The sequence below is a fragment of the Equus caballus genome, chromosome 4, assembly GCF_041296265.1.
Source record: "Equus caballus isolate H_3958 breed thoroughbred chromosome 4, TB-T2T, whole genome shotgun sequence".
In the NCBI taxonomy this organism is placed as follows: Eukaryota; Metazoa; Chordata; class Mammalia; order Perissodactyla; family Equidae; genus Equus; species Equus caballus.
In genome coordinates, this window is record NC_091687.1 from 15,040,556 (window position 1) to 15,067,336 (window position 26,781).

The 26,781-nt window shown below is 59.4% G+C and overlaps 1 protein-coding gene across 23 annotated transcripts in view; it reads right to left on the reverse strand.

Annotated features, from left to right (window-relative positions):
• Positions 1–26,781, reverse strand: part of CAMK2B (calcium/calmodulin dependent protein kinase II beta) — a 93,668-nt gene that overhangs the window by 21,002 nt on the left and 45,885 nt on the right. For all 23 annotated transcript variants that reach the window (XM_070265546.1, XM_070265541.1, XM_070265543.1 and 20 more), the window contains 9 exons: positions 23,642–23,701; positions 16,085–16,139; positions 11,889–11,954; positions 6,096–6,168; positions 2,441–2,543; positions 2,272–2,355; positions 1,421–1,515; positions 1,148–1,270; positions 628–711 (listed from right to left, as the gene is read on the reverse strand). In XM_070265546.1, coding sequence (XP_070121647.1) covers positions 628–711; positions 1,148–1,270; positions 1,421–1,515; positions 2,272–2,355; positions 2,441–2,543; positions 6,096–6,168; positions 11,889–11,954; positions 16,085–16,139; positions 23,642–23,701 — 743 coding nt within the window. The remainder of the gene's footprint in view (positions 1–627; positions 712–1,147; positions 1,271–1,420; positions 1,516–2,271; positions 2,356–2,440; positions 2,544–6,095; positions 6,169–11,888; positions 11,955–16,084; positions 16,140–23,641; positions 23,702–26,781) is intronic.

A 26,781-nucleotide genomic window follows, 5' to 3' on the forward strand; every position in this document is an offset into this window, starting at 1 on the left:
TAGGGGGTCTGCCTCTCCCCACGGCCCCTCCTCTCCTTGACCAGGACGTCCACTTGAGCCCTTGGCCCAGAGCACTGAGGGGGCCTGCACCACGGATGCACTTTGGGGAGACCAGCAGGGGGCCCCGGGCCAGGCCTGGGCACTTGCCCTCAGCTCAGACCAGCCTTTAGGGAAAATGGGCCTGGCGCCAGATGGCTTCTGTCGGGTGCGCCTCCCTGACCAGGGCCCACCTCCCTCCCACAGTCCCTCTGCCCACCTCCCTCGCACTAAGGCTGCTGTCCTTACCAAACCTGCCCAGCTCAGAAGCTTCCCAACTCGCTCACACTAAAGAGAGCGTGACCAACCAGAGGGCGCCCCAGGTATGGAGTCCCGGGCATGGGTAGCTGAGGAGGGGCCCGCTCTGCACCTGGAGACCAGGCCCATGTCTGGGGCCCCGTTGGTGGTGTTCCCAAGCTGGGGCTAAGTCCACCTGACTTGTCTGGTCTGGGATGGTGCCTGGTTCCCCTACAGCCTCCGGTCCCCAGGCCTGCCGGACCCCTCCAGCCGCTCGCAGGGAGGGGCCCTCCAGGGGACAGGCAGCTCGGTGCGCTGTGAGGCCCAAGGGGCTGGGCGCCGGGGGCATCTCACCTTGAGCTTCCTCCGGGCGTTGAACTTTTTCAGGCACTCCACAGTCTCCTGTCTGTGCATCATGGAGGCCACTGTGGAGCGTTGCTGTGGGGAGAGGGGCTGTCACTCGCTGTGAGGAGCCCGAGAGGCGTCAGCTTTGACCCCGAGGGGCTCGAGAGAGAGGGTCAAGGGGAGGCTCAGGAAGCAGGGCTCAGGCAGCCGGGGCCCTCATGTCAAGAGCCACCCGCCACCCACTGCAGGGTGAGGCCACTTGTCCCCTGTGCCTGCCTGTCCCCCAAGCCTTCCACCCCCGTCCTTCCCCCCACCACTCATGCTCCCTGCCCGCCTGTCCCTTCACACACAGGACTGGGTGTCCTCTACCCAAGGAGCGCCTCTCCTCCCAGGGACTGAACCTTGCAAACCCACCAGCGTGTCCCAAGCCACAGCCCAAGCAGCACCCAGGAAACCAGGGGACCAGTTGGGAGCGAGGACAAGACCCCAGGATCAACCCGCGGGGTGGTCCACGGCCGAGGCAACTTACGCAGACCCACGGGTGCTTCAGCGCCTCGTGCGCTGTGATGCGCTTGGCAGGGTTGATGGTCAACATCTGGTTGATGAGGTTTTTGGCTTCAGGAGTGACCGTGTCCCACTCAGGGGATGGGAACTAGAAGAGGAAACAACACACAGCAGAGCCTGAAGCCCCCTCCTCAGGCAGGAGCCGGACTTCCCAAGGGGTCTCATCCCAGCCAGACTCTGAGACGCAGGTGGTGTCACCCATTCCCTGTCTCAGGGTCAGGAGGGGTCCCTCACTCACGTCGTAGGCGCCGGCCTTGATCTGCTGGTACAGCTTGTGCTGGTCCTCGTCCCAGAAGGGCGGGTAGCCCACAAGCAGGATGTACAGGATCACCCCTGGGGAGGGCCAAGGGCATGGGCTCATGTTGCCACCCCCATCCCACAGCCTGTGCCCAGGCCGCCACTCCCTGCACTGCCCCCACCCCACAGCCCCCGCAGCCCAGCCCAAGCCAGTCCCTGCGTCCCATGGATCGCACAAGCACAGCCACACATCAGTGGGTGGACACTGCCACATGATGTCAACTGTGTGATCCCAGGGGGTCAGCTGCCTCACTCTGGCACTTAATAGCTATGGGACCCTCAGCCAGTTCCTTGGCCTCGGCTAAGATGGGGGTTCCTCCTGAAGCCAGTGAACCCCACGAGGACACTGGGGTCCTCAAGCGTCCCCTTGCAGCCAGCGTCAATGTGTCAATATTTGGACACCCTCATGTTAGCAGAATGGCATAAACAATGCCCTCATCTCTGCCACACCCTCACCCCACTTCACAGGGGAGGCCCGAAGCCAGCACCCGCCACTGCGAAAGCCCCCTGCCAAAGGAAGCAGCCCTGCCAGGGTGGTCTGCGTGGCCCCCACCCCTCCATCTGGGCACCTGCTGCTCCTTCTGGCCCAGACCTCTCTGCTGAGCACAGGGCGGGCACTGGGGTGGTGGGCATCTCAGCAACAGCCAGGGACAGGTTAGCAATTCTAGTCTGGGCTGGGAGGGGGCTCCTGGCTGGGGGGCAGCCCAGGGGTGGGTCTGACACAGGGCAAGTGCAGTGGGGCTCCCTCCACCGCTCCCCTCGGCGTCCCCCTGCCCTGCACACTGTCCTCACCACATGCCCAGATGTCCACCGGCTTGCCATATGCCTCCTTACGCAGGACCTCTGGGGACAGGTAGCCCGGTGTGCCAGCGAACCCTAGTGAGAGGAAAAAGGGGGGTATGAGGGGCGGGGGGGGGGGCGCGGCTGACACCTCCCACCGTCCTGCCAGTCAGACACTCACCAAACCAGGCCTGCTGGTCCCCCTGCACCTCGATAGCCAGGCCGAAGTCTGCCAGCTTCACCGCGGCCCCTTTGCACTTGCTGGCCAGGAGCAGGTTCTCGGGCTGCAGGTAAGGCAACCGGCTGAGGGCGAGTGGTTTACATCCAGGGGTGTCACGGGAGGGAGGGGGGCAAAACTGAGGCTCATAGATCTGAGCTCCCACCACGTGGGTGTTCCTCCAGCACGCCAACACCCTGTGGGCCCCCTCGTCTTTGGCACACCCTAGAGTCCTGGGACCCTGGGCCTGCACCCCACAGCCCATCCCCCCTCCTAGGGCAAGGACAGGAGCCCTAGCCTTGAAGAGGGAAGCTGGCTCTCAAAGTGCAAGCTCGGATCCCTCACACCCATCAATAATGAACCTGGGGGCGTTGGGACCCAAACTGAGCGCACCCTACAAGCCCTGGCAGGCCACGCAGGAGGGAAGGAGAGGAGGGAAGCCCCCCACCTCCCCCTGTCTGGTTGCTCAGAGACATGGTGGAGGGGCTGCCTGCTGGGGGGCTCAGACATTTCCTGCTGAATGGCAACCCCTAAAGGGCAAAGAGGGACGACCAAGGGCCCCCACAGCATGGGCATTGCAGGACACCCACCTACCAAGTCCCAAGAGCTGGGTGCAAGGCGCCTGCTCTGACCACACACCCGTCCAGCACCCACAGCTGGGAAAGGGGCCCCCCCCACGCCTCCCTACCTTAGGGAGCAGTGCCCTTGCTCAAGTTGGAAGGACATTCGCCCCCTGTCCTGCTGGAGCACCAAGAAGGCTGCTGTCCCCTGACTGGAGACATTTGGCCCTGAGGGCCTATGGGTACAGTCCCTGTACACTGGGCCCCTACCATCCCAGCCTGTCCCACCGGCCTCATCACCTCCCAGCGGTCAGCACTCAGAGCTCGCAGGTGCTGGACTTCCTCGTCCCTGACTGCCAGGGGACTCCCCCCACCCTCGGCTCCCTCACCAGGCTGCCCTCTTGACAGGCAGGCTGGCTAAGACCACACTGCCACTTTAGTGCCACCAGGAAAGACAAACGCCACCAGCAAACCGTGTTAACACTGCTGGCAAACCTGCGGTGCCAGAATGCAGCGAGCGGCCCTTAGAGGCGATGAAGTATGCCAGGCCCACGTGGCAGAAACCAGAGATGCTCCCAGCCCACACCACTGGCCGATGAGGCCCCGCCCCCCAGGTGACGCACGCTGGGGACGCGACCCTGCCCACCCAGCATGGCCTGGAGGGCCCTGAACATCTTGATTTTGCCAAAGTGAGTGGGACGGGGGACCCCAACCTCCCCGGTGCACCCCACATCACCAAGTCTGACATGGTATGGGCGGGGACAGCAACTGGGGGCAGGACCTGATCTCTGCAGACCAGAGGCCCCGCCCCAGAGGAGACGAGCCCTTACTCCAGCCCCAGAGGAGGAGCTCAGGAGCAGTGGGGAGCTGGGTGGGAGGGCTGGGCTCCACCCTGGGATGGCGCCACCCCCCCAACCTTGGCCGACAGCAAACCCACCACGGGACGCTCCCAGGGGCTGTCTCAGTCATGACGATGGGTCCTTTCTAGAGTGCGGCCCCCCACACCGTTGGGGTGGGGGCGGGGGGGGGGAGGGAGGACAGACTCCTTTTTTCTTTTTGTCTTTTTCAACTAGGATTCTGACCCCCCTCATCATACTTATGAATCTTGGGGTCCAGGAACAAGGTGGAGACATGTACCCATTCCTCTGTGGCCCCTCCTCCCAAAGGCCCCTGAGTGAAGCCATTCAGACAAGACACGGTGACATAGGGCAGGACCTATGGGACAGGTGGACAGAGGAGGCAGGCCTGGCTGGCAGGTAAAAGGACAAGGACCACACAGGATGTGCAGAGAAAGCGGGAACACGTGAAGGACACAGGAGAGGGTTCTGTGTGATACCATCCCAGAGCAGCCCCACAAAGATCAGCTCACACACACCCCTCCATGGCCCAGGGAAGGCGTGACCCCACTCAGCATGAGCACCCATGGGAAGAAATGGTCTCAAAGGCCACCAAAGGATCTCGCAGCAGGGATGAAAGGCCCAGGGTTCCCTCTCCAGAGAAGAAACTGACCCAAACCCAGCCTTGGAGAAAGCTGGCATCAAAGAAAGGAGGAGATTAGGAGGAAGGAAAGAAGGAGAGAGGGGGAGAGAGAGAAGGAGAGAGGAGGAGGGGGAGAAGGGGGAGGAGAAGAGGGGAGGAGGAAGAGGAGGAGGGGAGGAGGAGGGAAGGGGAGGAGGAGGAGATGGTGGAGGGAGGAGGGAAGGGGAGGAGGAGGAGATGAAGGAGGGAGGAGGGAAGGGGAGGAGGAGGAGGTGGTGGAGGGAGGAGGGAAGGGGAGCAGGAGGAGATGAAGGAGGGAGGAGGGAAGGGGAGGAGGAGGAGATGAAGGAGGGAGGAGGGAAGGGGAGGAGGAGGAGGTGGTGGAGGGAGGAGGGAAGGGGAGCAGGAGGAGATGAAGGAGGGAGGAGGGAAGGGGAGGAGGAGGAGGTGGTGGAGGGAGGAGGGAAGGGGAGGAGGAGGAGATGAAGGAGGGAGGAGGGAAGGGGAGGAGGAGGAGGTGGTGGAGGGAGGAGGGAAGGGGAGCAGGAGGAGATGAAGGAGGGAGGAGGGAAGGGGAGGAGGAGGAGGTGGTGGAGGGAGGAGGGAAGGGGAGGAGGAGGAGATGAAGGAGGGAGGAGGGAAGGGGAGGAGGAGGAGGTGGTGGAGGGAGGAGGGAAGGGGAGGAGGAGGAGGTGGTGGAGGGAGGAGGGAAGGGGAGGAGGAGGAGGTGGTGGAGGGAGGAGGGAAGGGGAGGAGGAGGAGGTGGTGGAGGGAGGAGGGAAGGGGAGGAGGAGGAGATGAAGGAGGGAGGAGGGAAGGGGAGGAGGAGGAGGTGGTGGAGGGAGGAGGGAAGGGGAGGAGGAGGAGATGAAGGAGGGAGGAGGGAAGGGGAGGAGGAGGAGGTGGTGGAGGGAGGAGGGAAGGGGAGGAGGAGGAGATGAAGGAGGGAGGAGGGAAGGGGAGGAGGAGGTGGTGGAGGGAGGAGGAGTGAGCGTTGCTGCTCCTCCTGAGGGCCCTCCCTCCACACTGCGCCCTAGGGGTGACAAAGCTTCTTTTGAATAGTCTGCAGCCACTTTACCCAGAGCAGAGCCAAGGGCCACAGAGACTTGGAGAAAGGGCTGGAAGTTTTCAAAAGCCACTGAGCCTGGCCCCTCTCCCCCTGTTCCCAAGGCATCAGCCCCACCTACACACACATCACCTGTGTCCCGCCTGCCAGGTCTGCATCTCAACCAGAGCCCAGAAAGTGAGACCACAAGTGGACATGTGCTAATAGGCTAATTTTTGACAACTGCCCCCTCTCAGCCGTGGAGCCTAGAGGCGTTGGGAGGATGCGCGCACACACACATCCATGCGTGCACGCACGCACACACACACACACACACACACAGGCTTTCATGTGCACACACGTGCAGGCTCTCACACGTGCTCACACATGCATGCACACACATACACACATGCACATGTCCCCCCATGTATACAGCATCTCCTGGTGCTTGCACTGCCCCCCTCAGGGCCCCCTTTTACATGACATGCAGGTACAGACAACAGAGACCTGGCACAGAGCAGGGTAGGGGACTCACCTTGAGGTCCCTGTGGACGACCCCCATTTGGTGGCAATGGAGAACCGCCTCCAGGATCTGCTGGATGCAGTGACTGCGGCAAACAGCAGGCGCATTAGTGCGAGTGGCCCTGAGGAGTGGGCGGAGGTGCAGGAGTGGGGTGCTATGTGGTACTGGGGTGGGGTCCCCAGCCTGGCAGGGGCCACAGAGAAGCAGGGAATCAAGGTGCTGCCTGTCACCCCAGAGAGGAGATGCTGGCCAGAGGGGCACCTCTGGGGCCCCTTTCTCACCCCCACAGGTCAGCACAAGGCACGGCCAGGCCCCTCTGCACCCCCAGCCCCACCCACCCCTCTGGTCAGGCCCGTGGAAGTGACACTCAGAAGAAACATCCCTGTTCTGGTGCGTCCCTCCCCAGGCTCATGCTGGTCAAGCCTGACCCTAAGCCAGGTGCCCTGGGAGGGAGGCCAGGGCTGAGCTCAAACCCTGCAAGGCTGGCTGGGAAGAGGGGGCAGGCAGGGAAAGGATAGAGGTGAAATGGCAAGGGGGAGAGGGCAGTCGGGTGCTGCGGTGTGGGGGTGATGCCCCGGGCACTGGGGCCTTGCTCTGTTCTGGGGCATTGCTGATGCTTCAGCCACCAGTCCCTTCTGACTGGAGCATGTGTTATTTAATTCTAACAAACTTAAACGTCCACACTGGCTGCTGGCTGCAACGCTGGACAGCTCAGCTCCATAGCACCCTGGGGGCCCGGGAGCTCTCCTGGCGAGCGGGCAACCTGGCACTGCCTAGGACCCGGAGCCAGAGGCTTCTTTGCAGGTCAAGAAGTCCCAGGTCTTCCAGGGTATGACTTACTGGAGGGAAGGTCCGGGCTGCCCCCAGGCACCTCCAACCCCTCTGCTTCAGCAAGGTCCCCTGCACATCAGACCCAGATGCCCCTAGTCCCGGCGCACATGAGACCTTGTGGCCCCAGGTGTCCAGTTTCCAGCTGTCCCCAGAGCCAGGCACAGGCCCCTTGGGATCCTACACCACCCCTGCAGCCGTGGCAGCTGCAGGAGACCAGAGGCCACAGGCCACCTGGAGCCCACCACCTAGGATCTTGGTCACGGCCCTTCTGGGCTGGGGCGAGGGAGAGACAGGCAGGTTCCTTCAGATCTCCTGCCACAGCTGGACCCTGTGGGGTGACTGAGGGTCAGCTGGAGGGGGCCCCTGCTTTCCTAATGGTAAACTCAGAGAGGGGGTGATGAACCAGCCCTCTTCCTTAAATAGCTCTGGCCACGTCTGGAGACCATCACCCACTGCAACAACAGTAAACTAAGCATACCCTGCGGACCTAGACCTCAGCACATCCTAACAATCTTGGATTCCCAAGGTCTGCGGGGGTCAGAGGAGCCTGGCCCAATCCTTCGTGAGATAGCCCCTCCCAGTCCCTCCCCTCCCATGCCACCAAGGGCTGGAACCACAGCCCTCACGACGAGCTGGGCTCTCCTGTCCCCTGTCCTGGGCTTTCCTGTCCTGTGCCCTGGGCTCTTCTGCCTGACCCGCTCCAGGCGCCTCCCTCCCTACCTCTGCCCCTCCCATAACACCCTCATCTTTCTGGAACCATCCTTCTTGATCCTCATCCCTGCCCCAACCCCACGTCCAGCCACTGCCAGCCCCCGTTCCTGCAGACACGGGCTCAGTCCCCACCACGGGCTGACCCACCAGAAGCAGCTCGTCTAGGGGCCTTATACCAGTGGGCAGAGCTCAGCTGTGGGGTCTGGGAAGCTCTCGAGGGCCCCTCTTCTGAGGTGAGGACAGCTGGGCAGAGGCGGAGGCCACACATTAGGGATGTTGGTCTCCCATCTCCACTCACAGACCCAGAGCCCTGGAGAGGAGTGCTGGATCTGTCAGCGCTCACTCATGCAGTGATGCCCGCACACAACAGCACCCTACATGGGGGCCTGCCTGACCCTCCAGCGGACCAGCCCCTGCATGCACTGCTGCAGCCAGACCCTGATTCTGCCCTGGGGGTCTGCGTCCATGTGCCCAACTGGGGGCTCTGCCACCCCCACGGAACCCCTGCCCCTTGCCCAGGGCATCAGCGGCCTTAACAGCCCACAAGCTGGCATTTCCTGTGCCTCCAGCTGCTCTTGGCCAGCCCCAGAGTGACCTGGCTCCAACCTTGACCTGCTGAGACTGCTGCCAATCTGGGTTGAGCTTAGGGTCAAGCCCGACTTCTATCTTCCCCTGGAGGACGCCTTCTGGAGTCTGTGTTGGGCATGCCCAGTGGCCACATCCTCCATGTGGGTGTGTGGGCAGCTTCCGTCTCTGCACTGGACTGTGGCCTCTGTGACCACAGGCACATGTCAGTTCTTTCCTCTCCATGTGTCCTCAACCCTTGCCATGCAGGGAGATGTTCCCCAAACGTTTGGTGGACCCACAAATCCATCTGCCGTGGCACCGATGGATCCATCGGCTTGGATGGGGGTGGGCTGCGCCCCCTGCCCTCCTCCATGTCCCCTCCTGGGGCTGCAGGGCCCAATCAGCACCAGAGATGCAGCGACTGCACCTGCGGAGTCAGCAGCTGGCCTACATCTCTCCACAGCATCTTGGGACTTGGCCTGCATGGCTGAAACGAAGCTCTACAACTCTGCAGACAGACCCTGTCCCCTCGTCCCACAGGCCCTGCTCAAGGCACTCATGGTCACCCAGATGGAGAAGTGTGTTGGCAGGACACAGACTTTTGCTGGCTCTGCCCCCAGTGCTCACAAACGAGCTGCCAAGCAAACCAGTTTCCCCAGTAGAAAAGTGCTGGTCTGTTTCTCGGCCCCATTCTTCACAGCGTCGCAGGTCGACATGGGAGTGGCCTCTGCAGGCTGCAGACCAGGTGGACGCGACACCCTGTCTGGAAAGCAGCCCATCGGGGACCTCTGGAGACCCCTCCCAGGCCCTTCCTGGTCTCCATCTGAGACCTCGGCCTGGAGGACATGAGGCCAGGTCCTGCCTGCCCTTTGCCCTCTGTTCGCATGGTACCATTCTCCTTGTGAGGCTTTTTTTCATGCTCTCAACAATTTAGAAAGTCACTTTTGTGGTCAGAATTGCTCCCAAGGGGCATTCCAGTTGCAGGCCGGCTCTTGCACGTTATTCTCACGGTCTGGGCTCTGACGCCACCTCAGGTGTGCTCCTCCCCTCCTCCGCCACCTCCGCCCTGGCACGCCAGCATTCTTACGGGCCCCTTTAACCATCTCTCATGAACCATATTGCTCTTTAGGATTTTGAAAAATGGATTCTAAGTATTTTGAACTTTGCTTTCCCAGGTTTGAAAAAAGACCCCTCAGTTTCCCCACAAACTCTAAAATAAAGATCCCACTCCCTCTGAAGAGGAATCTCAGCCTTCTCGGTTAGAAAGGAATTCGGAAAAGCAACCCCCGCCTGGCTTCCTCTTGCTCCAGAGACACAGTTCGCCAGACTCCCAGCTCTGAGCAGTGCGGCCCCGGGCAGCCCCGGGAACGGTCGCTGATGCACTTGGCGAGGGCGGCGCCCACCTCCCTGGGTCTAGCCGATGGTCTTGGGCTCCTGCCTCAGCACCGCTGACCCCTGCCAGCAGGGGTCCCCCCGCAGAAACGTGGTTGACTCCACTGCTCTCCCAGGAGGGGCTTTCTTGCCCCTGCCTTCACCTGGTCCGCCACAGTTCCAGACGATGCCAGTGGGTGACCGCCCACGTGGGCATCCACATGGGACTCAGGCTCTCTTGCCCAAAGATGAAGCACCAGCACAACGGTCAAATACAAGATGTCTCCAACTCCATCCAGGGACCAGGACTCCGGGGAAAAGAGGCAGCCTGGGGCACGGGTTTTACCAGTGGGGCCAGGTAGAGGGGGCTCCCCAAGACCGCCCCTCATTCCCTCTCTCCTCCTCACAGTCTATGAGCAAGGCAGAGTTTGTGAGTGGATCTAGACGTTTGTGGGTAGGGCCCCGGCTCAGAGTCCCCATCTCTTCTGGGCCAGTTCCAAGGGGCCCCAAACTCCAGGGGAGCCCTCCTCAACAGGTCTCCAGGAGGGGGTCAGGACGCCTGCCGTCCGAGGAGGGCAGGAGGGATCCCCAGGAGTGGAGAGGTGGGGCCAGGGGCAGGAGGAAGCGTCGGAGAAGAGGAGGCCAGGAGGCAGGCAGGAGGGGCAGGTGGGCAAGGCAGGAGCTCCAAGGCCGCAGGAGTTGGGGGCTGTGGTTGGATGTGGGCACACAGGCACAGCAGAAAGGCACTGTGGGGAGGCAGAGGGGCCCAGGGGCTCCAAGCCAAGGGGGAGCTGCTGAGGACCAAGGAGCCTGGGCAGGATGTTCCAGGCAGGGAAACAGAGAACAGTGAACGCAAAGAACCTCCCTGGGGTGCCCAGGTGGTGCTGGAGGCAGGTATGGAAGGCAGCCCTTCACGTCCTGAGCGAGAGTCCAGTCCAGGCGCTGTCCTGACTGTGGGCCATGGGCTTGGATCTGGGGCAGCCCCCCAGGACCCTTCCCTCCTGGCCTGGCTTGCATCTGTGAGCCCCAGAGTGCCCCCTGCCCTGGCAGGTGCCATGACGCTTGGCCTTCCCAGCAGGCAGGCACCACGCTCAGGACACTCCCACCAGAGCACTGCAGAGCGGAAGGGGTGGCTGCCTTTCACTTTCTACTTTCCTTGTAAGTGAAATTAAAAGGGCATCTTCCCGCTTGTGAAGGGGACAGGCCACTCCCAGTTTGTTGTGCAAAATCAGTCCTTCCTCAAGGACCCTCAGAAAATCAGCTGTGGCCCTGCGCCATCCCGTGATCTCCAGAGGGGCAGCCACGGCCCCGCCCCCCTCCAGCCCACCCAGCTCGAAGGCCAGGCCCCACCCCGCCTCCAGCTGCCCCACCCTGGGGGGGGGTCCAGGTGGCACCAGGACCCACTCACACCTTTTCACAGGGACTCAGGCAGTCACTGACAGGTAAGGTTGCCTGTGGGTGCAGAAGCAAGTCACAAAAAGCTACTTTAAAAAGTAATATTCATTTTCCTTGATTAGAAAAGTAATACATATTCATTAAAGGAAAGTTTAAAAATAGACAAAGAAGATAAAAAAGTTAAAAGGCATCTAAGACTCCACCGCCTAGAGAGGGCCACTGTCAGTCTTTCTCTTTTTCAAATGTGTGTCTCCTTGTGCTGGGCGGGCAGGGAGTCACCACCCTCAGCGCTCTCCGAGCTGAGATGTACTGTCAGGGGTGACATTCCTGTCACGGATCAGGGTGGCATCTGGTCTACGAGCATGGACCACAGCAGGCCATGGGTGGCCTACCTTTCCAGGGAGGGGGCCTCTGCCATCTCCCAGCAGCCACGAAGCAGAGGGCATTTCTGAGGCCATTGGTCCCCTTCATCCCCCAGCGAGGACTGACCCCAGCAGGAAGGGCTGCCCAGGGGTGCCCATTGTGGGCTATAGTCAGTCATCCAAGGGAGGGGCAGGAAGAGGCCCACGACCACACTCTGCTCTCCCTACCAGCCATGCAAGGAGAGCACCCCTCCGTGGGCCAGTTCCCACTCCAGGGGAGACCGAGCAGGCCTGGCCCCTCCCTGACCTGGGCCACACCTCCGTGCTGTGCTAGTTAAGGACAAAAAATTGCCTCCTGCTCCTTCGATCTGCTCAGAGAGCTCCCAGCAGGGCTGGGTGGGGCCGGAGGCTGGGCTGACACCTCCACCCAGCTGACCATCTGCCCGGGCCACTTTAAGGACAATGCACACAGGAGCAGACGTGGGCCAGAGGGGCAGGAGTGGGGCTGAGTGAGGGAAGGGTGGGCAGGAGAAGTTGGGGCAGGATGGCATGAGGGCTCCACACCCACCTGGCATCCGCTTCACTGTAGTACTCTCTCGCCACAATGTCCTCAAAGAGTTCCCCACCAGTGACCCTGTGGGAAAAGCACACAGAGTTCATGGATTCTGGAGACCGCTGTCACCTCCATCTCCACCACCGCCATCACCCCCGTCTCCACCACCTCCTGCATGTCATCACCATCACCACCATCTGCACCTCCACAACCATCAACACCACCACCACCATCACCATTTCAACAACCATCCCCACCACCACCATCTCCATCTTAATCACCTCCTGCTTGTCATCACCATCACTTCCACCATTTCCACCTCCACAACCATCAACACTACCATCTCCATCTCTGCCACCTCCTACATATCACCGCCACCTCCATCTCCACCACCACCACCTCTGCCCTATCGCCATTGTCACCTAGGACCGACAGCTTACCAAGTGCTTACTCACATATGGCAGCATTCAACATTTTAGTCCACACCCGCTCCGTGATGTTGGCACTCTTATGCTCATAAAACTGAGCTGCAATGATCTCAGTGACCTGCCCAGAGTGGGCAGCACAAGACTTTGACCCAGGCCTCAGCAGTGTTACCCAGGCCTGTGCCTCTAATTCTAGGCCTGAGAAGATCTGGTTTCCCCTCCTCAAATCTGCCAGGACCAGAGATGCGGCACCCACACAGAGTAGAGGGGACAGAAGAGATGATGCCCGGATCTGGCCTTCCTGGTGGGTGATATTGCGAAGTGTCGGAACTCCCATTTCCAGGAGAAAAGTGGGATCTCTGTCTACACACTGTCTTGCCAGGTCTTCCTGCCCAGTGAGTGGCCTTCGGGCCCTACGGTCAGGATAGACCCTCAGGGCAGGAGCCACTGCCTGGAGGGCCTCTGGGAACCCAGAAAGGATTGGGGCTGCCCAGGGTTCCCCGGCTGGGAAATGTGGATGTGGACAAGAAGATGAAGGAAACAGGGTGAGGGGCAGATGCACAGGGCAGCAGGGAGGTGCCCCACTTCACACGCTCTGGGTCCGCTGGAAGCCTCCATCTAGAGCTTTCCCACCCCTGCTGTGGTCCAGAGTCTCCTCATGTCTTGGGGGACCACATCTCCTTTCAGCACCCTAGCCCCATGTGCGGTGGTCTCTCCATTTGCATTTCAGTTCCCATTAGCTCTCGAAGGTGGGGCTTAGGTTGGCCTCATTTTTGTGCCCAGAACCCAGGGCTGAGCTGGCACATGGCAGGGGTGACCAAAGGCATGGGCACTGCTCAACTGGTGGCCCTGGTGTAGGCAGGCTCTCTCTTAGTGTTGGAGAAAAACAAAAACGAGGAAGTGTTTTGTGTTAACACACCCCACACTCCAGGGTAGATGCTTGCCATGCCACTGGACCTTCCAACAACTCCAGAAGTGAGGAGCTTTTAGGGTCCCACTTTGCCATGAGAGGAGGCTGAGGCTCACAGTAGGTGACTGCCCAAGGGAGGCAGTGGCTCATGTGCATGTGTGCACATGTGTGCCTGTGTATGCACACATGCCTATGTGCACACCTGTGTGTGTGTGTGTGTGTGTGTAGCATGATGAAATTCTAGGTGCCTATGTGCACATCTGTGCATGTGTGTGTGTGTGTGTGTAGCATGATGAAATTCTAGGTGCCTATGTGCACATCTGTGCGTGTGTGTGTGTGTGTGTGTGTGTAGCAGGATGAAATTCTAGGTGCCTATGTGCACATCTGTGCGTGTGTGTGTGTGTGCGTGTGCGTGTGTGTGTGTGTTTGCGCGCGTGTGCGTAGCAGGAGGATGGAGTTCTAGGTCCAGCCCAGGAAAGGGGGACTCACTGTTTATCTCGGCACACACAGCTCACAGGTCAGGTTCTGCAGACCCCGAGTGCAGGCACAGGGCAGAGGCAAAAAGGCTGCCAGGTCTTGGCCAGGGCCACAGCAGGAATGCAGGGAGCCCCCCAGGAGGCCTTGCTTGGGGCTGGGGACAGACCCTCTGGGTCCTGTATCCACAGGAGGCTCCAGTCTGTGCTGATGGCGTCTGGGGCCACTTGGTCCAGAGCTGCAGGGTGGGGAATTGGTAGCTGGGGAGTTTGGTGCTGGCCACGAAGCGCCTGGTCAGGAGACCAGCATCTGCCCCCGTCTCCCTCTCCTCAGGCCCCGGCCAGACAATATGGCTGATTCTGGGCTGGCGCCACGGCCCACGGGGGAGCGCCTTCCTCTGTTCCCTGGGCTGGTCCCCAAGTCCCTGTGATTCCCAGGTGTGGGGAGTGGGGAAACCTGTCAACCCTCGAATCCACAGAGTCTGCAAACTGCCAAGGGGACCTGGGGCCTCGTAAAGGCGATGTCAACCCCGGCCAGAAACAGTTTCCCCAATTCCGGGGCCACAGAGTTGCAGAGGCCTCCACCCTTCCCCTCTCCCTCCACAGCCCCCTTGCAGGCCCTCCCCTCACCCCAAAACCTGCCTGAGGCCCAGGGGTGTCCTGGATCTCCCAGAGTGGGGGCCTCTGCAGGGTTGGGGCCACTGAAGGCTTGGGGCCCACAGAGGTCTGGGGGAACAATGTGCAGGGCCCAGGCCCTCCCCTCCAGAAACACAAGCCAATTTCCTCTTGCCAGCCCCTCAGAGCCTCTCCCCACACCCACTGTCATGTGGACCAGGAGGGAGAAGAACCTCTCACACGCGTGCACACACGTGCACACGCACACACATGCACACCCCTCCCAATTCTCTCCCCGCTTGTCTGCACCTGTTGGCCCCAGGGGCCCCAGGCACAGCCACCCTCCAGCCCAGTGGCCTCTACATTTCCTGGGAAAGAGGCTGGTGGAGCTTGGTGGGTCTGGGGGCACACAAGGGTGGCAGCAAGCCTGCCACTTCCACAGGGGTCATGAGACAGACATTTCCGGCCACAGCCTAGGCCCAGCGGTGGCAGTGGTGTCCCAGGTCAGCCTTGGCCACCCGGCTGGTGACTTGAAGTAGTGTTTTATGCGACAACAAGAGGTGGCCAAGCCCCTGCAGGGACAATCCCAGCCTCTCTTGACCAGAGGACCTAAGTGGGCTGAGGGCTCCTCAGGCCTCTGCACCCCATTGCCCAGGCACCTCTCACTTGAGGGAGGAAGAGCTCCCACTTGTGGGCAGGCTTCTCTCATCACCGTGGCAACAGCATCCTGGCTGGGCTTCCCTGGCCACGCAGCTGCCCAGAGGCCAAATGGGGCCGCCCAAAGCCTACAGCCCCTGCCCACTCCAAGGTCCTGAGCGGCAGACACAGGGACAGCCAAATGTAGCACTGCTGAGCAGGGCTGTCAGGAGCACGGGCACGAGCTTGCCACTTCCACAGCCAGCAGGAAGGGACAGGCAGCCCAGGCCTCACGCCTCCTCACTCAGCCGCTGCACATGTGTACACACACACACACGGACACACCCCCAAATCACACACGTACACACATGCATGTGCACACATGCATACCCCCCAAATCACCCACGTGTGTATACACATGCACGCACCTCACAAATCACAAATATGCGCACACATATGCACACCCACCCACAAATCACACACATGCACACCCACCCACAGATCACACGTGCACACACGTGCACACCCACCCACAGATCACACATTCATGCAATCACACACACATGCACATACTCCCTCACACATGCTGAAACCCACACATGCATGCTCATAAACACACACAAATGCTCAGTCATATGCACACATGTATACACCCCCACAAATCATACATGCACATTCGTGCAATCACACTCAAACTCTCATATGCTGACACCTACATATGCATGCTCATCAACATACACAGATGCACACACACAATCACACACACATGCACTCTTACACACGCACGCACACACACACTCATGCCAGCCAGTGGTGCCCCCGTTCAGCTGTGAGGAGGACCCCAAGGGAAGGAAGGTGAAGGAAGGCCACTGACTCTCCCTCTGGGGGTCTGCCCCTTCCTCTCTCGCCTCAGCCCCTGCCAGCCTCCAGCGGGCCCTGTTCTGCGTGGAGAGGGCCCAGCAGGGCAGGCCCATCCCTGTGGGTCTCCATACCCCAGTGCAAAGCAAACGAGGAGAGGCCAGGGAGGCTGGGCCCGGCACAGCTGGGAGCCAGGTGACCCGGGGGTGGACGGACTGTCCGCCAGGGCCTAGGGAGGCGGTGGGCCCGATGCTGGGGGCAGACGAGGGCGAGGCCCTGCGCCCCGGCACTTACAGATCGAAGACCAGGTAGTGGAACCCTTCCTCGGAGATGCTGTCGTGGAGGCGCACTGTGGGGACAGGAGAGGCTGTGAGGGGCTGGCAGCAGCCCGGGACCCACCCGCACCAGGAAGGCTGCCTCCACACCTGTCCAGGTCCCCAGCCACTGTGTAAACTCTCCAAAGAGGGAACCCACCCCCTGCCAAGGGCCAGCCCGGGGCTTCCCACAGCACGGGCCTCCGAAGGGTCCAGCCAGGCCGGCGGCAGGGCAGAGCTGAGGGGAGAGCTGTGGGCCCTGCAGGCCGGCCAGCCCCAGGCGAGCATCCAGGGAGCCTCTGACTGTCTGGTCTCTCCTTTCCTCTGCCAGAGGGAGACCCAGGACTCTCTCAGCCTCCAGCTGGGGCGTCCACTGCTCCTAAACACTACAGAGAGGGGCAGGAGGGGCGGGGGCCGTGGGATACAAGGGCTCACACACTAGGCCCTAAAAGGAGCCACTGAGGGGCTTCACAGGAGAGGAGCACAGCGAGGCTCCACTGCCAGCCTCTTGCGACAGGCTGAGGCAGGGACGCCCGGGCAGAGGACCACTCGCCTAGTGAGGCATCACTTCCAAAGGTTCAGACCTGACCTCCGATTCCAGAACCAGCGGGGCTGATGGCACCACAGCCACGTCCTCCCGCATCATGGTTTAGTCTGTTTACTTTGTGCCCCTCAGCCTGGAACAAGGCCAGCACAGAGTCGGTGCTGGTTAGGATTTGATGAACGAATGAATGAGTGAGTGAGTGAACATCAAAGTGGATTTCAGCACAAAGAACACAACCCCACTGCCTCCTTTCCCTTGAGCTGGAGATGCACGTGGCACTAAACCGCAAACAGTTCTAGCAACAGCTCATTTTGGACGCTCACCCCATATGCTGGATTCTGCCCTTTGCATCAGGAGCTGCCGATGCAGACACAGCTCTAAGCGCTTTGTGTGCTCATCCATAACAGTCCCAACCATCCCAAGAGGCAGCAGATGAGGAAGCTGGTGCACAGAGAGGCTGAGTGACCAACTGAGGATCACACAGCTCCCAAAAGATAGAGGAGTAGTGTGAACAGGGGCTCAGAACCCCACAGCGCTGCTGCTCCACTAGCCTCTCCTGGTGGGAAAGGGCTGCCAGCGTCTTCCCTCCTCCAGCTCTGGTCCTCCCAGTGGCCCGGCCAGCAGTGTCCTCATGCCAGGAACCCAATCTGGCTACAGCAGCCCCTGACCTCCAGCAAAGCCTAGCACCTGAGGGCGAGCCCTGCCGGAGCAGCCAGGGTGCCTGGTCACCGAGGAGGAGCCCGCACCAGCTCTGGGGTCTCCTGTCTCGCAGGCCTGCCCCTCTCACAGTCTCCCCCTCCCACTTCTGGCTCTGTGTCTCTGCTCAAGGGCCCACCGTCCAGCCTTCTGTCCTCTACCCCTCACCCCCACCCTGGCTACATCCTCACACAGCAAGGTCTTCCAGGGCCCATGTCCTCCACCAGCTGCCTGGGCCGTGGTCACCTCTCCCCCACTGGCATATCCAGCAAGCCTCCAGCCACGCAGAGCCCACACTCACCTTCCTCTGGCCTGTGCACGCCTGGGACCAACGTCCGGCACCTCCCACCAATGCCACCCACACTGACCTGCGTCTCCCTAACACACAGTGGACCCGGCTCCCAGGCAACCTCCCTCTGGGACTCTCCTGCGAAATCAAGGAGTGAACAGAAGCTCACATCCTCCTCTCTCCTTTCTGGTGGGGCTCAGAAGGTCGGCTCCTCTGGTTAGCCTCCCCACCCCCAGCTGCCTCCACCTGAGCTCCAAGCAGAGAAAGACCCGGGGGCCCACCCCCCGCCACTGGCGAGTCCCTGCAGGCAGCACCCACCGAGGACACTCCTGGGGCCTGTCTCTCCTCCTGTGCAGGGGAATTCAACTTCCTCGGGGGGGCCCCAGGGGTCCATACAGCTGGGGTGCTGCAGGGCCTTCCTCCCAGTAGAGGCCATCCCTACCCCCAGGCCGCTGCCCCCCAGGACAGGTGAGAGGGGTCGGCTTCAGGTCCTGCTGGCTGTGTGGCAGTAGAAGCCATGTGTACATGGACATTCCTGGTTTTTTTTTTTTTTACATTTGAAAAATAGTTGCATATTATTTTTATGGTTTAGAGAAAGACCTCTAAATCATCAGACTGATGATTTCACAAGACAGGGTTAAGTAAAAAAGTGAGTTGTCATAGAATCGATTTAAACAAAAAACAGTAAGTAACTGCGGGTGACATGAGGTGGCGGCAAAAAAATAAATCCCCAGCGGCACCCAGGAGAGTCGCATCTGGAAGCCCTGGGTGAGGACGGTGACAGGGGACCAGGCTGTCCAGGGACACGCCCCACTGCTGGGGCCACAGCTCCTCCAGGGCCTGCACCCCAAGTCCCAGGCTGAAGGCCTCTCATGGGGGGCGCCTCTGCCCCTCCCAAGCAGCTTCTCGGACCCTTCCTGGACCCCTGTGCTGTCTGTGTCAAAAAATATGATCAGTTGTAGGATGGCAGCATGGGCCCTGAGCATCTGGAGACTGGAAACCTTTCCCCTTTCCCCTCCTGCACTGGCCTCATCTTGGCAGGACACCATCCCACACCCATCGTCCTCCATGATGCCCACCTGCTCAGCTCATGGGTGAACACCCAGTGAAGGAGGGCGCTTCCAGCCCCAGAAACCAGGAGGTGGGGATTTGCCATCACTGAGCCAAGCCGAGGGGAGAGAGGGGTGGTGTGCAGAGGGGAGGCTGGAGAGAGGCTGGGGGGAGGTTGAGGGGAGATTAAGGAGAGGCTGGAGGGGAGGATAAGGGGAGGCTGAAGAAGACTGAGTGGAGGCAGGAACAGAGGCTGGGGATGCTGAGGGGCGGCTAGGAGGAGGCTGAGCAAAGGCTGAGTGGGGGCTGGTGGGAGGCTGAGGGGAGGCTGGAGGGAGGCTATGGGGAACTTGGAAGGAGGCTGAGGGTGCTCCTCTGAGTTAAGGCTGACAGGCTCTGCTCAATCCCCGACAGGGTGCTGGGCCCAGCTTAACAAGCTGTGGAAGATTCTACCTGCCATAGGTTCTGCTGAATCTCTGTCACTCCAGGGCCCCTGGGGGCAGCAAGAGGTTTGGGACCTGCTTGCCTGCTGAACAGCAACCTCTTGAGCTCCTGGCCAAGGCCTACCAGTGAGGTGAGGGCAGAGGCCACCCTGCCCACGGTCACGTCTCCATTCTGGGGACCTCCCTGGCAAGGGGTAGATGTCCATAAATACGCGCTGAACAGCAAATTCCTGAGACCCGGGTGGAGGGTGTCAACTCGAGGTAACACATACACAAGCCCGTTTGTGTGGAGGGCCCAGGGCCAGGCCCTCACGGGTCATGCTGGTTCCTGACGCCCAGGCCTGCTCCTGGGAAAAACCCCACTGTGTCCCCACACCAAGCGCTGCCATGGCCGGGCCACGACTGTCTCCCCTGCCCGGGTCCCCCCTTGTCTCTGAAGAGAAACCAAACCCCCGGGGTTGGGGGGGCTCTGCCTTGCAGCTGCTGCTCGGGGCTAGTTCCGTGCACCCGACTCCCAGCGTGCGGGCTCAGCCCAGCAGACATTCCACGTGTTCATCGTGGCGGTTGTGAAACGCATCCAAGGTCTCTGATGCTCCTCATTTAAGAGGGGAGCTTGGCTCCCTCGCCCTCGTGTGTGGTCACCAAATAAACAGAATAAGGCATGGTGACAGTGTGACACCTCCTAGACTAGATCATAAAAAGGCACGGCGGTGCCTCCAAAAGGTAAACAGAGAATGACCAGGTGGTCCAGCAATCCTGCTGAGGAGTATACACCCAGAGAGTTGAAAGCAGGGGCTCAGACGGATATTTGCACACCCATGTTCATGGCAGCATTAGTCACAGTAGCCGACATGCAGAAAAAAGCCAGATGTCCATGAACAGATAAATGGATAAGCAAACTGCGGTCTATACACACAATGGAATATTATTCAGCCTTGAAAAGGAAGGAACTTCCGCAATATGCTACAACATGGGTGAACCTTGAGGACATTATGCTGAGTGAAATAAGCCAGTCTCAAAAGGACAAATGTTGTATGGTCCTCCATCTGTGAGGTTCCTAGAGTGTCAAATTCATAGAAACAGAACGAACGATGGTTTCAGGGACTGAGGGGAGGGGACAAGGGGGAGTTAGTGTTTAATGGGTGCAGAGTTTCCACTGAGGTGATGAAAAAGGTTTGGGTGCAGGTGGTGGTGATGGTTACACAATATTGTGAATGTACTTAATGCCACTAACCTGTACACTTAAACATGGTTAATATGACAAATATTATGCTATGTATATTTTACCAAAATTTGAGTTAAAAAAGCACTGTGTTCCTTGTTCTCCTTCCCCTCCCTCTCTCTCTCATTGTCTGTCTTTGGCTTTCTCTGTCTCTTTCTGTCTGTCTCTCTTTGTTTTCCTGTCTCTCTCTCTCTCTCTGTCATCACGCACTCTGGGGAGCCCGTGGCCATGTCCTGAAGATACTCACACGGCCCTGAGGAGATGTCTACATGGGGAGGGATTCAGGCCTCCCACCGACAGCCAGGTGAGTGAGCCACCTTGCAAGCAAATCCTAAAGCTCCAGTCAAACCTTCAGAAGATGCAGCCCTGGCCAGTGTCTACACCACATTGGAGCCCCAAAGCAGGCCCAGCTCGCGGGCATGCACCTGTGCAGCCACCCCAGGCCACAGACTCAGGAGGGCCCTGCTCTGCTGTTGCTGTCTTGAAATTCTTAACTTTTAAACAAAGGGCCCACGTTTTCATTTTGCACTGATCCCACAAGTTATGTAGCAGCCCTGATCAGCCAGCTGAACTGCTCTTGAATCCACAGAAACTGAGAAAACCAACGCTTGCTGGTTGAGCTTTGGGGTAATTTGTTACACAGCATGGATGACTAACACACTCGTGATACAGCTCCACAGAGTGGGTGGCACTTACACCCCCATGCCACACACAAGGAGACCATGTCTCAGAGAGTTCAGCAGCGGCTGCAGCCTGTGAGTGGTAAGGCTGGGCCCGAATCCAGGTCTCTGCACTCTGAACCTCAGCTGTCACTTCAGAAGAGACGGAGTCTTACAGCTTACACCCTGCTCTCCATGTGAATCATCTCGGGTCCTCCTACGAGGTCCCTGCGAGGGAGGCAGGAGCATCTCTACTTCATGGATGGGGAAACTGAGGCTCCTTCCCTCCTGCCCACACCCTGAGCACAGATGCTTCCTGAGTAAGCCAGGACCGGAAGGGGAAGCCCTCCCAGAGCCCCTGCCCCACACCTGGCTGCGTGTGATCCCGCTTCCTCTCCCAGGGGTCCTGGGAGCATTTTTGTTCAGTGGTGGGGCTGGGAGGACATGGGCCATGGAGCCAAGGGATCCCCTCAAGTCTTATCCACTACCTACCCCTCAGAGAGCCCCTCCTGAATCTACAGAAAACTTTCTGTCTGAACCCCACAGTCTCAGTTCTGCCTCTCCTGTGTTCTGGAATGTTCCGTCTGAACCCCACAGTCTCAGTTCTGCCTCTCCTGTGTTCTGCAATGTTCTGTCTGAACCCCACAGTCTGAGTTCTGCCTCTCCTGTGTTCTGGAATGTTCCACCAGAACTCTACAGCCTCAGTTCTGCCTCCCCTGTGTTCCAGACTGTTCCATCTGAACCCCACAGTCTCAGTTCTGCCTTCCCTGTGCTCTGGAATGTTCTGTCTGAACGCTACAACCTCCGCTCTGCCTTCCCTGTGTTCTGGAATGAAGCCACTAGAGGGACTTGAGGGACTGCTCAGAACTGACCCAGAACCTCACTGGCCATCCAGGCAGGGCAGGAAGACATCTAGAAGAATTGTCCAAAAACACCAAGCCAAAGAACACTTGGGTCTGCTCCCCTAAGGACATTGCTGAAAATCGCTCAGAATGGGGGACTTGTCCTTGGTTGGTGCTCAGTGGATGCAGGAGTGGGGCCTGGTGAGGGAAGGGGTGTGGGCACAGCTGGCAGAGAGTGGCGTCTGCCTGGTGGCTGGACCTGGACACCCTGATGGGCAACAGCCTGGAGGGTGAGTTCAGACTGGAGCCCGCTGTTTGCCAAAATGTGTCCCAGCCATTAAGGAGTGGACTGGGGTCTCTGTGGACACCTGCATCAGAATCCCCTGGCATGCTCTTGGAGATTCAGATTCCCGGGCCCAGCCCACGCCTCTAAGTCAGGCCTTCTGGGGGCAGGTCAAGAATCCGAATGCCAGTGATTCCGAGAGACTCAGCCTTGATAGTCCGTGATTGAAAAGCACGTGGCCGAAGTCTGCAGGCTGGAGCAGCGCTGAGGCCCCCACCCAGGGCCTGCCTAAGAAATCAGAGGTTTGCCTTCCCCCACACCTCCCATTTGGGCCAGGACAGCTGGAGAAGACCCAGCACCCTGGGGGGCCACAGCCAGAGGGGCAAGGGCTCCCAGGACCAGCTCTGAGGACCAGCCGAGCCCTCCTGGGGCCCTCTTGGTCCCGCTGGGCCCCCCATGTGGCCAAGGCCCAGGTCTAGGATGCACCAGGCCAGGGACTCTCAAACTGGCTGCTCAGCACAACCTAATATTCCTTTTAAAGACAGAGTCCTGGACCCCGGCCTGGCACAACTGAGTCAGAATTTTGGCAAGAGAGGCCCAGGAATCCATTGTGACCAGCTCCCGGGTGCTTCTGAGGCAGAGGGCCCACTGTCCCCTTGGTGTCTCCTGGCTGCTTCCCAAAGAGGGCAGGGCCTGGGTCCTGGGCTCCTCACTGCCCTAAAGGGACCAGAGGTGGAGAAGGACAGACAGCTGGACACACATGCTTGCTCCATAAGGCGACCAGCAGGGCCCACCCTGGAGCCTCAGGGGCAAGGGGTGGGCCCACAGCTGAGCGGGGCAGGCCAAGTAGCCCCTGGAGATCCAAGCCAACTTCCAGGGTCAGCATGGCCTGGGGTCCAAGCATCTTCTACAGTGGTAGCATCCACATGGACTTGGTCTGGGGCTTCAGAAAGAATGGACCTTCTGGCGGGCAGGGTGGCCTCACTCCCTGAGACCAGGGCCTGGGCTCCCAGGGCTGCACATGCCCCTGAGGGGCAGCTGACAGGCTGGGATCTTGGATCCAGACTGCCGTTCCAGGGGCCCTGGGCTGGCAGGGACAGCAGAGGCCCCCAGAAACAGATCTCAGACCTCAGGCCTCAGACCTCAGGCCAGGGCTGCACCTGGTGTGGTCTTGGGTGGGTCTCTGGTTTCAGACTTTTTTCTCTATAATCCAGCTGTCCTGTGGTTTTTCCGAAGCCACAGAACATTCAGGCTCCTGTATGTTTTTAGGAGAATCACAGCTCGGCGTGATGGAACAGCGGGCAGAGACCCATCCAGGCAGAGCCTGGCCTTGACCTCCCCCAGAGGGCTGCCCCAAACCCCAGGAATCCCCCAGGTCAGGAAGAGGAGACGCTTCCAGGGGACCGAGGGTGCCACACTTCAGCGGAGAAGGGGTCTCTCTGAAAGGCTGGTCCTTGGAAGGGAAGGGCTGCTTGCGACCCGCCCCCACCCCCACAGAGGGCTGCTCACCAATGTTGGAATGCTTCAGAAGGCGGCAGATTCGTGCCTCTCTCTCCAGCTTCTGGTGGTCTGGGGACAGAAAAGGACATGGCATCACCTTCGCTCCAGCAGCCCGTGACCTCCCATGCCCGGCACCGCCCAGAGCACCACGTGCCGGACAGGCAGCCAACCACGAGACCCACAGCCAGGGGGATGCACCTGCCGCCTCTCTCAGTGTCAGCTGACTGCAGACGGGACATGACACATGGTGACCCTGACACCTGGACCCCTAGCCAGCAGTCCTGGGGCAGGAAGAAGCTGCCAAGCGTTTGGAGTGAGAGGCCCACGAGAGGTGGGAAGTGGTGCGAACTCAGGGCCACAAGTCCCCAGGTGAGTCGGGAAGAGAAAATGCTGGATATTAGCAGCAGAACTGACAGCACCAATTTAATCCTCCACTTGTTTGCCCTAATTCCATACTCTTTGGAGCTTTCTGCTGAAGCTGAATTTGTTCTTCAGAGGCGGCTGTGGGGCTGGCACAGCAAAGCTGTCTGCCACGTGGCAGCCGTCCAACGGGCATGCAGGGTCAGCATGGGCCTCAGCCGGACCCCAGCTGGACATCCAGGGAAAGCGTGCACGACCTACCCCCAACCCCACACACAAACCCACGACACACTGCGCTTTGACGGGCCGCGCTCTGCAGTGTCAGCAGGAGGGAGAGTCAGGGCTCAGAGGGAACTGGCCCTGGGCAAGAGACGCCAATGGTGCCGGAGCCGAAACAGCCCCGTGGAGCCCTGCGCCGGGCCCCCTCCCCGCGAGGCGCAGGACCTCGACTCCAGAGGCCCCTCCATGGACCAAGGACTTGTCAGGCAGAAATTCTGTACTTCAAACAAACAGAGGGGCCAGGAGGATTTTAAAAGCTGATGGAGATTGTGATAGCAAAAACCTGAAGAAGCCCACGTTTCCATTGACCGGAGCGTGTACACAACAGAACACCCCCCAATGTATGCACGTCACCCCAACACCCAACATCAGGCTGCGTGAAAAAGCCACTCACAGATGAAGACCTAACTGTGCCTCATTCACATAAAGGTCAAAACACACGTCACTGGGCACACGTGTGGCCAGACCGTAAAGAAAGGTGAGGGCTTCCGAGTTCAGGATGGTGGCTGCCCCAGGGTGGGACATGACTCAGAGGGGCACCCAGGGCCTGGGACCCCCACCACCCCTGCGTGCACTGAGCCCCTCACGGGGAGCACATAATCACCCCAGACAAGACGGCCGGGCTGCCTGATTCACCATGGAACCTAAGAGCACCACCACAGGACACAACTAATGTGCTGGTGACAAAGGGTCCTCAGAAGCAGGAGAGCCACTCCACAGGCTCCCCAGACGCAGGCCTGCCTGTGCCTGGGGAGAAAGACCCAGCCACCGGAATGTCAACTGCAGGAAGGGAGCTGCTGACACCCGTGGGGTCAGCTCTCCCTGGGCTGTGTGACGGTGGCAGGCTGGGTGGAGCAGGACAGCTGACATACCTGCAAACACGCGTGTGCCTTTCCTGAGTGGAAAGTTATGCCTGCAGGCAGGAACCTCTCTGGGAACACCTTGGGCATCCAGCTGGCTCTCCCTCCTCCAGGAAGGGCACTTGAGCCTCCTGGAAATGCTGACAGGCCCCTGAGCTGCCCAGCTGTCTCCCATCTGTTACACCAGGCACCAGGAGGGCTCTGCAGAACCGCAGGGCGGGGCTGGCCTTCGGGACAGACCCTCACCCCCTCCCTGGCGCCCTCATCAACACATCCACGCAGGAAGCACCGGTGTGGGGTGGTCCCCATCCTGCTGTGGTGGGAGCTAAGGCGTCAGCAGACAAGATGCAGCGGTATTTGTCGGGGCTGACACTGGAAGCGGCCCAAGCATCACTGTTAGAAGGTGAACACAATCGCACCACAACACACACAGCGTGGGTTCCAGTTCTCCACCCGCATGAAACTCAAAAACTGGCCACAGTAGACACACTGCTACAGGGTCGGGGGTGGTCCATATACATGAGGCCAGCTCCAGAGGAAAGCAGGGGAGTGGGGCCCCAACACCCAGGAGCTGCTCCCTCTCAGGACAGGAGTTCATGGGCTGTTTTTTCTCTCATAGTGTTTATTTTAAACTTACTATTCTGGACATTTCTCAAACGTACAGAAAAGTTGCAAGAACAGTACACAGTAGTCACAGCATTTTTGTATAATCTCTCACAGATACTTGTTCTGAGCATTTGGACGTAAGCCCCATACTTCATGTCCTGCTACCAGGAAATACCTCGCTGCGTATTTGCAAGAACAGGACATTCTCCTGCAGAATCTCAGGGCAGTCATCCCACGCAGTAAATCGAACACAGATACCGTACCCAAATCTAACCTACAGTTCATGTTCCAATTTTGTCAGGTGTCCCAATAATGTCATAGCTGATTCCCCCCAGATGTGGATGGCAACCGAGAAGCCTGTCTGCGTGGGGTCAGGGCTAGAGTGAGGCTGAGGTCAGGGAGAGCCCAGGAGGAGTAAGCTGGTGGGAGCAGGGGTAATTCATTTTCTTTGGAAAAATTACCTGATTTTGGTCATAGATAAAAATCAGAAGAAAAATGCATGTGGGAACCCATTTTTGGGAAGCAGATAACTTAACTATATTTTATTGCTGAAATCTATCACCGAGGGCAGAGCCCCACCCAAAAGATCTCGACCTACTTCTGAGCATGTTTGGGGAGAGAAGTTATTTGCATGGGGCCAACAAAGGGCACCTGGCTGTCCAGCCCTGGCGCCAGTGTCTATCCCATGGCCACAGCAGGTCACTGAGCCTCCCGGCCATCCTCCTTCTGGATCAGGCACAGCAGCACTGGGCTGGGAGCAGCTCTGAACCGCTGCCTCACGACTTGTGCCCTAAGCTGCTAAGACCCCACGTGGGTAACATCGCACCAAGATGGCGACAGCACTTCGCTCTGGGAGGCAGAACTTTATTTTATGTTTTACATTTTCCCCCAACTTTGACAACGACCTTGTATTACTTTAATAATTAGGCAAAATATTGTTGCTTTCAAAAAAGAGTTTGACCCTATCTCCAGGGAGCATGAAGCCACAAATTAAATATGACGAAGGTGTGTTATAAAACCTGCTATGGTAACATTTGCCCCGAA